General features: G+C 38.3%; 1 protein-coding gene across 2 annotated transcripts in view; it reads right to left on the bottom strand.

Moving 5' to 3' along the window:
* The window catches only part of tns1a (tensin 1a), a 76,576-nt gene that overhangs the window by 42,177 nt on the left and 21,662 nt on the right, over positions 1-12,737 (bottom strand). For both annotated transcript variants that reach the window (XM_066663280.1, XM_066663282.1), the window contains exons 12-13: positions 11,359-11,424; positions 8,294-8,410 (exon numbers count right to left, since the gene is read on the bottom strand). In XM_066663280.1, the coding sequence (XP_066519377.1) occupies positions 8,294-8,410; positions 11,359-11,424 (183 nt within the window). The remainder of the gene's footprint in view (positions 1-8,293; positions 8,411-11,358; positions 11,425-12,737) is intronic.

Here is a 12,737-nt window from a genome sequence, read left to right as displayed (position 1 = left end):
CTGTTAGGCTCCTTATGTTTTTCCATGCTCTCATGGACACCGACTTAACAGACACTGGACCAGAGATGGGTTAACAGTTCAGTCATTAATACACAAGATAAAACCTATTCAATGTTTGAATTATTTGTAATAATATTTTAAATAAACATAATGGAAGAAAATACTGGTACAATCTCACTGTAAATCACATGACAGATCAACAGTGTGGAGACAGCCCATCCCATACCTTTGAGATGTGTTGGAATGGTTTCTGAGATCCAGAACTAATTTTCCAACATCAGTAGCTCATTGAGCCCTCGTGGCTAAATTGATTAAAATCCTCACAGCAATGTTAAGAAAAATTAGAGACAGTAGACTAGATGTAGTTTATGCACATGATCTATAAAGAGCTTTGACAGACAGATTGTGATCTGTTGTTTTTGTGCAGTAGAGAATATGTAACATTAAATATAAAAGTAGTACCCGACTTATGGTGAAATGATTTGAGTTTGTATTAGTTCATTTACTCAGTCATTCCTTTGGACGCAATTTGTCCAGTGCCTACCCAGAATCTGGCAAAGAACACACCCTGGACAGGGCACCATCCATCACAGGGTCACTCATCCTTCACCTGGTCACTCACCTACAAACATGGTTTTCTGGACTGTTGGGGGAAACCAGAGCACCTGGAGGAAACCCATAAAGACAAGGAGTGAACACACCAAACTCCTTACAGACAGTGACTTAAAGCAGGGATTGAACCCACCCCTCAGAGTAGAACCGCACTTACAGAGGTCAAATGACTCATTGGTGGCTGGTGTAAAGGGCCAGAGACAGTTAAAAGGCAATGTCTACGATTGTGGGGAAACGCTGTTCTCTCTTGTTTGTTTATGTTTAGAAGCTCAGTGCTGAAGCTTCACTTGTCTGTAAGTTTTTATTTACTGTTTGAAGTACTACAGAAAGTCATTTGTAACTCAAGTTGTTTCCCGAATCTGGAGTCATTTCCAAGTTAAGTGACCAAAACAGCATAAATAAATCAATATTACCCACCTATGGAGCAGAAATAGAGCAACATCCTTATCTTGGTTCATGCTTTTCAACATTTGGTGTGAGCAGAAAGAGAAAGCATTCCAGACTGAGACACTGTTTTTTAGCCACTTACAGACACTGGGGCTTTGTAAAACAGAAGACCAGTTTCAGGTAGAAAATAGACATTAGAGCAGCAAATGGTGAGGATACAATGACAATTAAAGGCTACTTGACTTGACTTGATGACTTGATATCCAGTTCCAACTTAAATGGTGAAGCAATTAAAAGCTGAATTCAGATAGGTGATAATATAAGAACCGTTCTGAAAGGATATGATGCCCTTTATTTGCTGCACTTCCAAAAGTTACTTAACATTATCACCCCTCTGATATCACTGCAGACTGGCAGAGCTATCTACTGATGATCGGTTGACCCAATTCATAGGGGAAGGTTTTACCCACTACACCTTGTAACTCAGATCCAAGGGACAAGGTGACACTCGAAGGTGTAAAATAAGTAATAGATTGAGCCTAAAATGTAAAATCAAAACACTTTATTTTGAGTTTATGTAGTTTTACTGCATAAACTGTGCACTTCAGTATTTCTCAGGAGAATTCTCCATTAAAACCTTCCTATTGGAATAAAGTGCATTGACCAGGAGTAAAGGCTTAGGGCCCAGGTCCTTCAGAATAAGTCTGGACACAGACAAATAGCAATGTCATCAGTAGGGTCAGCAATATATAACCCAGCAAATCCACTTCTCTTTGGAGGTACAGTGGGTGCTGGACTCCTTCCCTTGCTGTGGTCCAGTTGTTTCACTGGTCACACTGTGTTCTAAGGAGCTCTGGCACTCTGGTGCTGGGGATTAATGAAAAGCCTTGGCGCAGCTTTCTGCTGAGAAACTGGGAAGCAGCACATCCAATTATGGCCAAACTGCAAACACCAGCACTTTACTAGCACTCTCTAATTCACAAATGACCGCAATCTTCTGCTTCTCTCAATCTCCTCAGCTCCACGCCTTCTTTTATGGAGGATGTGTGCACTACTGATAATGATGTGTAGAGCCACTAAAGGAAGAAGCTCACTCTGCTTGATTACTGAGTATGAAATGCCTTGATTGAAATGATAGCAGGGTGCTAATCGTGTAGTTACAGATTAACAACACAAGCAATAACAATGTAATTACTGGTTATGTAGTCACAAAGCCAAGTGGATTAGATTACCACAGTGTGGTGAATAGACATGCAATTGCTTGTCATTATGTAATTTTGATATGCATCTTCATAGCTGAAACAGTACATTATCTCTTAGGTGATTACACATTCATAACAGAGTGGGGATATTTATATTGGTTCTGTGGATTTAACAATACTTTAGTGACAACTCAAACTGGCTGGTACTGGCGTAGTCAGGAAACAAGGTGTGTGCTTTTCAAGGAGTTTACTTTTCATTCACTCACACACTAACATTTAACAAAACGTTCTGTGCTATACAGTAGGGCTGTGCCATATATAATGGTTTGCAATAATGTTGATATAACTTTCAAATAAAACCAGTATCATGATATTAGTAACATTCTGACTTGTTTAATACGGCATACGTTCATTTAGACACAGCGGCAAATACGGTGGAAAGTCACTCTGCGGTGGAAGAATTTGCTCCAAAAGGGGAGTGACTTCAGGTGTGTGAAGGTGGTTTGGTTACAAAATATTAGGTGTACAATAAAGGTGACAAGAATCAAAAATACTGTGAGAAAAGTTCAACCGCCAATGAGATCTAACCCAAACACAGAATCCACTGACTAATAAGACCTATTGTTTATCTGTTATGTTATTTACTGTAAAACTTTAAGGTTAACGTTATGTATAATTGTTTACATGTGCTGTTTATATTTTTGTATTATATTTATATCTTTTAAATGTAATAAACTATAATATTTGTAGTGAAATAATAGATCAAACAATTTAATAAAATAAATGCAGTGTTTTGTCACATCACGAAGAATATCGTTATTGGCAAAATCCCTGAAATATTGTGATAGTCATATCGCCCAACCCTTCTACAAAGCATACTATACAGCAGTGTTCCCTAATGTGGCCCACCATTGCCAACACAGCTGCTGTTACATTGGGTTCATGTCTTCATATTTTGGTGTGTGAAATTCTAATAATTTCAATTTGAGCTTTGACAGGCAAATTTGCATCCAAACCAATAGCGCTGCTGCTCTCACTTTTTGACATCTGACACACTCTGTGCTGCTGATTATATAACTATTTCATCCAGGATACAGGCTACAACACAAGCAGTAATCACAGGACAAAAAGAGTTAACAAACTATTTTCTGAGAACTCCTCACAATACCAGCGCTATTCCGATGTGTAATTGCTGAGCCAAAATGGAGGCCGGACTTGAGCCGGCAAAGGGAAATAGAAAAAGAAAAACAATGTGACAGTGTTGAATGCTACTGGCGTCAAAAAGAAAAAAGCAAACCAATCAATGTCTTTGCAAACCCTTTGATATATAGAACCGTTTATAGCATGTTCTCCATCATTCTGAAGATCCCCTTCACAATGCAAGAAACCCTTTAATCATGCAAAAGGTTCTTCTAGTGTTTATTTACTAAATAACTCTCGTAGAACCATCATTTCTAAGTGTGTACCTAATTAATCACCATAATGATTATAATAGGACTACCAGAATAAAGACTCCCATAACGTATGACACAGTATGAGAATGACACAATGGCAATTGCCTTTTGAGGAAAGTAACTGGGGACCCCTGCTTTACAGCACACAATGGTTGATTACTTTAAATAACAGCAGCAGAAGTAGAGTTAGTATTCGCCTATGTACATGGCAAGGGTGTGAATATACTGGTATGCAGTTAGCATGCTGCTAATTGCTGGTATATAAGCCTCCATTAGCCTGAGTCAGTATTGACTCAGTGGTGTGTGAATGCATGGTTTGAGCCAGAAGCTCTGACTGTGCATACACCATCCGTCATGGCTTCAGAGAGTCAAATATCACTGCCCACACCGGCTTCAGTTCCAGCTTCGGTCCAGTTACACGTGTGAGTGAGAGACAAGTGAGATAGAAAGCTGTAGAGTAGGAAGAGGGGTGGTTGTTTTGGGGTCTTCTGACCTGGCCCTCCATCTTGTAGGACACTGGATAGAGCCGTTTCAGTTTTCCACCCCCTCCCAGAGGCTGGGAACGAAGCCACTGACGCCCCCTATTTCTGCAGCCACTATTTAAAGCACTGATTGGCAGGAGGCATGAACGTGGGTCTTTACAGCAGGCCAGATGGGCCAAGGAGAACCAGTAAAGCTGTATTCCAGGGACGTGAGCGAAAACTGCAGCTAAAGACTATTTCTGTAAATGATTATAAGTGTGATAAGTCATTTTGTAAACACAAAGTATCAAACAATTGTTGTAAAGCCATGTTTTAAATTATTAGTTGAAAAGTTTTCACACATTCAGGACACTAGATGTCAGTATGAAGAAAATGACTGACTGCTGCTGTAATCTACATCACCATTATTACATAAGTATACATACACCATAAGTAAGTATTATTATTTACTGATATATATTTTTTTAATATCATTATCGCAAAAATACTCTGAAGTATTGTGACATGTTTAGGCCCTTATTGCCCACCCCTACAAGAGAGGTGACCTTAAGTAAGATGCCAGAGGGTAAAAGCCAGTGGCGGATGCTGGTCTTTCAAGGAGGGGAAGCTCAATTTCCGCCTACATCATAAAATGTGTCGGTTTATTTATACGTAAATTCTACCCTCCATTCCTTTTCAAGAAAATGATCTGTGACCCTGTCGTACCAACAAGGCGTCTTTTCCAGGGACTTGACTAGTGTCCTCTCAATGGCCAGAGAGTGCTTGTGACGGTGGAGGGGCTCAGCAGTACCCGCTAGAAACTGCGATAGAAGTCAGAAAGAGTGATAGAAGTCAGTCTCCAAACACAAGCAGCTACAAAAAACCCACCAGAAATAGAAGCTCGATTTGTCGCTAGTCGTTTTTAACAAAGAAAATGCTGCTAAGAGGTTTAAGAAAGTCTGGTTCAACAAAGAACAGAATGAAAATGTAATGCTCCCACGGATCTTTACACCAAAGGATCACTGATTCGCTCATTTCGCTGTCAATCAAAAAGGGATTCAGCCTCAGACAGATCATCCATGCAGATGCTGAGTGTCCGGGCCAGCCGAGGCCAGCCCACTGCCCCATAGACCCCCAGAGACGCTGAGCGTCCGATGGGCGGGACAAAGCCCAGCATTTATCCAATGACTCGTCTCGTTTCGCTGCACTTCGCTGCTTCGCTGTTGAACTCTGTGGACGCAAAGCACTGTGAATCTGCGCGAAGGATTGAGAGGAAAGCCGCGTCTTTACCAGTGATAAGAAGCTGATTCTGAACAAAAGTTGAGCGTGTTGTAGTCCATATTTATTCAATGACATGTACACACAACAGTATATATTTGATCACTTATTTTTTGACATTTTACTAAGCTTCCCTTGCAGTCTTAGAGCAATCACCTCTGGTATAAGCAGATGCCCCAATCCCAGTGATTGAAACATAAAAATAACAAAAAATAGCCAAACCTACAGCATTCAACCATCAAACTTGTTTTTGTTCCATAAAACGTTTTATTCCATCTTCTGCAGCTCAGCCAGGAAATGTATGCTGCTGTATTTTGGAAAGGCACAACAATGCTCCAAGTCTGGGCTTTAAATGCGATATTAAAATGTCCATTTCTGATCATATACTGTATTTAAGGACAACATACATGAACACTAACAAGAACTAACAAGCACAAGACATCCTTAATGAATGTGGCAATACATGAGGATTCTGTGTCTGGATTCAATAGTGAGCTATTAAGACCTCAGCTGAGACCTCATTCCGTAGGCTCTGATGAAATGCTCCCAGTGATGAAACTACACGTCATTTGAATGCCTAAAGGTACCAAGGGGGAACTTAATAGCGTCATTAAAGTTTCTCTCTTTCTGCCAGCCAAACATCTCGGAGAGCTGCCAATCACTAAGCCTCAGCGAGGTGGGAGGCAGAGCACCATCATATCTCTCCACTGAGCAACAGTTGTTTTGCAGCAGCTAATCAACATAATTTATGACTAACACATGATATGAAATAATGTTGCTGTCAACATACAAAATAGTCTTGTTTAGTTTTAATGTGTTCATTGGTAATTAGGCCCCCTTTTGCTGTAGCAACAGCCCCTACTGCTCTACAAAGACATTACTTTAGATGTTAGGACATTACTGTAAAAAAATCATTGCATCCTCCTACATAGATATTAGTGAAATCAACTACTGATGTTGGGGGTTTGGATCACATTTTGCAGAACAAATTCCACTCCAACTCATCCTGTCCAATCCACTGTTCCCCAGCCCAACGCTAGCCCACACTTGGCATTGTGCTTGGTGACCTTAGGCTTTGGTCCTTGGAGAGCTACATTTATAAGCCTACATTTTCTGCATGACTGAAATTGCCATTGGCTCTGGAGCACAGCATCTGCCAAATAGTAAGTAAGTAAACAAACTCTAATTTATATAGCACCTTTCCAAGTAAAGCTACCAGGTGTTTCACATTAAATCATTTAATATATTAAAAATACATAGTCGCAGTCACACAGCTCCAGGGACCTTGAATGACTGTCTGTGAGAGGTTTGGTGTGTTCTCCCCGTGTCTGCTTGGGTTTCCTCCGGGTGCTCCGGTATCCTCCCATGTTCCAAAAACACGTTGATAGGTGGATTGGCGACTCAAGTGTCCGTAGGTGTCAGTGTATGAGTGTGTGTGTTGTCCTGTGAAGGACTGACGCCCCCTCCAGGGTGTGTTCCTGTCTTGCGCCCAGTGATTCCAGGGAAAGCTCCGGACCCACCGCGACCCTGAATTGGATAAGTGGTTTCAAGCAATGAATAAATGAATGAATGAAAAATACATAGAACTCACAAGTCCATATAATGGACACACACACACACACACACACTAATATAAAACAGTATTGCCTATGACCTAGCCTTGAAAGGTAAGGCATACAAGTGCACATTCCATTTTGTGTAGTCCTTGGGACAACTAAGATCCCTTAACTAGAAGACATCAGTATCCTTTCGTTTGAAAAGGCACTAAAACATCAGAAATGCATTTTGTAGCATTAGTTTTAATATATTTTATAAAAACTATGACGGAAAATAAACTGACGACCAATTTTTCATCATGAAAATAAGACGTTTCTAAATTTATTAAAAAAATTAAAGACAAGTCTTATGACAAACTGTATTACACTTTTTTTCTCATTCAATAAAAATGAACTGATAATGTGAATGACTAATTACCTGTTATTCAATTCGTGATTTGAAAACAGAAAATTGCAAGGAAATAAAAACAGGAAAATGCTCTGTTTGCTGTTGTCATGGCAACAAAGTGTGCTCAATTATTTGCTGCTCTCTCTGTTCAGAGTTGTTGTTTAGACAACTCTGGAACTACATTCTGAAATCATTTTACACATGGCACAAACAACACATCACAGTATCTGCCACTGTGTCACATGATTATGGGGATTATGGTTTCCTTTAGGAGTGTAAAAAGACTTTGGCCAAGTATGGCATTAGTCCACTCTCAATTTATATCTTAAAATACTCTCTTTCTCAAAATCCTGCGACATGGGGCAGTTATAAATTAGCAGTGTCTGTAAACATCGAGAGTGGGGTAGAATCCAAAAGAATCGTTTCTTTGAGTATTTGGAAGTCACTCGTATCTACATTTGGCCAGTGATTCATAAAGATGAGAATCTTGGAGTTGATTCAGTCTTTACAAGCATATTCCTTGGTTTGGCCATATTCCTTTGGCCATAATTGTGGATGTTAATGTGTTTTTAAATGTAACATTTCAGCTATTGTTCATTAAGGTTAGTAATGAATAATGCCTTTAAAGATACATGACTAAAATTAGGCTGATTTTTTTTTTATTACTAAATTTGGACTAATTTTAAGAACATAACATATTCTTATTTACAACAATCAAGTACCAGTTTGTTATATACTGTAAAAAATATCATTCTGAATCAAAAATGGTGGCAAAATATCGAGGGTAAGGATTTATCCTTGATGCCAAAGACCCTAGATCCTTCCATAGACCACATCCTTAAACCAAATGCACTAAAAACTCATGTAAAAATAAACTAAATGTAAGTGTAAAAATAAATGGTGACTTGACTGACATTAAATAAACTGGCAGTTACAGCACGGGTAAAGTTCTCACCATCAGTGTTGTCCTCACATCGCCGGTTGAAGTTTTCATATGAGTCCCAGCGGATGAGAGGGTCCTGGGTGTTGTAGTCCACAGACACACTGGGACCATTCTCTAGGTGGTCCAGCCCTGAGGGTTACAAGAAATGTATATAATAAACCCACTACGTCTCCATGCCCTTTCCAGTCTTCTTTCTTGAACTTCTAAACCTATTTCTCAGGGATTGAAGGAAATGTTTTTGATAGTATACCAGGGGTTCCAAAAGTTTCCAGAAATGTTGAGCAAGTGATGCCACATGGATGTTAACAAGGTTCTTATATATGCCTTTCTCTCTCTCTTTCTTTCTTTTTATTGTTTTTTTTTTTTGCTTCTTTTGACAGTAACATAGAAGATACATAATCTGTAGTGTTTGGCATTGTAATGAATACACAATAGCTTAATAAAACCCAGAAATGAATGTAACATTTAACCCATCTGGGGTACACACACACGCGCATTGAGCACACAAACACACACACTCTCACAGATACGCACATGGAGTGGTGGGCAGACAGCCACGGCACACGTGGAAGAGCTGAGGGTGCCATGCTCAAGGGCACCTCAGCTGTAAATACTGAGGGAGGTGAAAGTTCCTGTTCCTTTACTCCCCCAGCATTCTTAATATTTAGGCCACAGCTTCCCCCACATCTCTATTTGTTAGTTATACTGTATTTGTCTTATAACAGAATCTCTGAACAGAATCTCTGAATATATAAAATGATTTTGTGGTATTTGGTGTAAAGAGAAAACTGCAAAAGCTAGAAACCACCCTTCATTTATTTAATTTCCAGTAAAAAAAATACCCATCATACAAACTACACAATGCTAAAAGGTGTGGAGCTGTCATGAAGCCACTACAGAGAAAGATATATCTAAAAATGGGGCAGTTATAAGTTAGCAGTGTCTGTACACATCTGTATATATATAAAAATCTGCTGGAGTGCTTAGAACAATGGACTTGCTGCCCCTGGGCTCCAACCTCAATACTGAAAGTGCCTGGGAAAGAAACGTAAAGTGCATTTTTTAAAATGGAACTTTGGTGGGTGTGGAAAAATATCCCAGCAGATTTGTTTGGAAAGTGATATTATGGTAAACACCAAAATATTTAAATTATATTTGAGTTGTAGAGATTTCTGTGTAGTTTTCTGTTAAATATCTAAATGCCCTGATATTTTGACTGGGAATGAAACGGTCTCTGACTGTTGCACAGTGATGTATATCCACTGTGAGGAACTGAGCTGTACTGTCATCAAAAAAAAATAAAAAATAAAAAATAAAAAAAAAACAGCCAGGCTGAATCAAACTGTTAAGTTTGGATGAAATTCCCAAGAATGTTGGAAAAACTGAACTAAGCTGTCTAAGATGTCTGGAAGCTTTGTAAGGCTGCAACAACAGCCAGGAACAGCTAAAAAACATTCAGCTTGTTTTCCCCATGTCTCCCAATCTGTCAACCCTTCAATGGAACTGTCTGCAGAATAAACACTCTTTATTACTTTATGTAGTGGTTTATCAGAATGTTTACATTTCAACATACTTTGACTGTTGGAACAAAACCTTGTAACTTGGACATCATTTACACTGAATAATCACTGCATTAGGAACACTTACCATGTATCTACACTCATTTATCAGCTTCACTGACCACACAGGAGCATTTTGTAGTTCTACAATTACAGAGTATAGCCCCCCTGTTTCTCCGCATACTTCCTTATCCCCACGTCACCCTGCTCTTCACTGGTCAAGGACCCCCACAGTTATTATCAAGCAATTAACCATTTCTCATAGTAATATATCAGCTGTAAGCACTTACAAATGTGTAAAATGTTTTTTTACGGTTCTTTAAATAGGTAATTAGCTGTTTATTTACTAATGTTCTAAATACTTTTTGCATTGCAAGACGACCTCAAATGTCTTTAAATGGCAAACTGACCCCAGAATGTAAATAGGTTAAAAATTCTTAAATCCAGACTGATCTAATTTGGTACACTGTAAAAAATATCTGTAAATTTTATGGTGAAAAACTGTCAAACCATCCCAGTAAAAGACAGTAAACTCTAAAAAAAAGTTCTGTAACAGTGAAATACTGTAGACACTAATTTTTATATCTCTTTACTGGAAAAAAATATTATTCCGAAGTTAAATACACTTGCATTGTGCTTATAATCACAGTATAACAGAAAAGCACTTTAAACAAAACAAACAGTTCTGTAAAATGTAAAAATGTGAATTTTACGATTGCCAAAAATAACACTGTAATATCATATACAGTTCTACTGTAGATTTTACAGTGAAATTCTGGCAACCAACACACCACAGTTTTTTGTACCGTAATTTTTTTTACAGTGTGATTGTGCTAGTAAATTAACTAATTTGCAAAACTTAGGATTCATATATGTCTTAGTGTCTTGCTGATCAGAAATCACTATGAACCAGCAATACATTTACAATGAGCAGGGTAGTATGCAACTGCATTATTGTGCTTTTGGAACTATAGCAATAATTAGCACTTCCTAAGGGTAAGTCAGTAGTTATAAAAGGTGAATTAGTTACACTTTAGTTATGGTCTCACAAATCCCTTAATATTTAATTAATGTAGGTTGTTCTTCATGAAGTACTTCCACAACATTAAAAAGCACTTAAAAACCCAATACATTTTGCAATTCCAAAAGAAGAGTCTTTCAATCTAATGGCCACTGAAATTTTACTCCATGAAGAAAAAGAAACTTCTGTAAACACACAATATGCTCCTTGACAGCTACAATAATAGTGAATTTGCCTCGCAGCTTACAAGACAATTTAACCTGTAATAAAGTGGTTACTCTGAAATTCTGTTCAGTTACCAGTATTCAGCGCATTATATAAATACATTTATAACACACTTGTAAGCTCTCTTACAAATATTATGTTAATATCAAATAAGTAATAACTATTAACGGTTTGATAATCATGAATTAACTGCTTGTTAATAGTTAATAAACTGTAAAGTTCAGACCTTAAAATAAAGTTTTACCACATTGTATAAGATTTAACTCATTTACCTCTGATCTTCTCTGGCCCAAAAGAGAAGATAAACTCCACTTTCCCGTCTTCAGGATATCGGTCATCTGTTGGAACACGTTTTTATGGTTAGTCTTAGTAAGTGTCTAACACTGCTTTGTCAAATGTGGAGCTCTGTATTCGTCAGATTTAGTACAGGTCATTGCGTCATTGCGTGAACTGCAGATGGAGGGCAGGAAGTGATTTTATACACAAGGAGCTCTATGAGGATGCTCTAATAAAGCCTGTGGTTTGCGTCCTGTACTCTCTTAAAATCATTTCAACTGATAAATCACATGATAAAGGACACTGTATCATTTACAAAGTAGAAAATTGAAAGAATGTGGCTGAACAACAGCGGTACAACAGCTGCCGCCTGCGGTCCAGACTTGACGGAAGTTAGTGGTGTTTCTTGTAGATATTATTTTAAGTTTTATTTAATTATAACACCAGCACACAGCCACAGCACCAACAGAACCGTGCAAAACACAATACACACTTCTCATAGCCTCACAAGGCTGAAGTCAGCTTTTAATTCGACAGCATCCCATTCCACCTTAAAGGTGACATTCAGGATTTTAATCAAAAAATATTTTTTATTAAATTATTAAATAAAATATTTCCTCACCACTTCTCACTGCTCTCCAGTCTGTTTGTGTGCTCATAACTGGTCTAATGTGTTTATGTTGTGTTTGTAAATGGCTAAAAAACAAACTGTCTTGGTCTGCAATGCTAGGCTTTCCCTCTCACTTTGCTCATGGCAGAGGCATTTGGAGTTTTTTAGACCATGAAGAGAACTCCAAACATTGAAAAGTATGAGCCAAGATGAGGATGTTGCTCTATTCCTGCTCCATATGTGAGTAATATTGACTTAATTTTCACTACGAAAAGTGCTACAAAACCTTTTTCCTCAAACATACCATTCCACCTTAAAAGACTTGGAGCTTCTGAATGTAAGCAAATAGGCAATCTGTCCCATTTAAATGCACCATTTTTGGTGAAAACTGACTTGATTGTGCGGTCTATGAGGAACGAGTATTTTATATATTGCTCAGTCCTGTGAGTATCCACTGGTGATAGACTTCAAACCTTAAATTACCTTAAGTACATGGTAACGGTGAGAGGCGTCATGATGCTGAATGTTTTTGTTGCAGAGTTAATCCACAGGACAATAAAAGAGAACCAAACCAGTCGTGGAGCACCTTGGTACTAAGGTCAATCCAACTTCTAACAAACAAGCTGTATGTCTCAATACTTCTGTGAGCATCTGGAGAAGAAGACTGTTCTACCGCCTCAACACCAGTTAATCCTACAGTTCAGTTCAAAATCTTTCCCCATAACATAAGCATCATATCTAAAACATGTTGTGATTTTTTTTGTT

The sequence above is a fragment of the Hoplias malabaricus genome, chromosome 3 (assembly GCF_029633855.1).
Source record: "Hoplias malabaricus isolate fHopMal1 chromosome 3, fHopMal1.hap1, whole genome shotgun sequence".
Lineage (NCBI taxonomy): Eukaryota > Metazoa > Chordata > Actinopteri > Characiformes > Erythrinidae > Hoplias > Hoplias malabaricus.
This window is presented reverse-complemented; position numbering and strand designations above follow the sequence as displayed.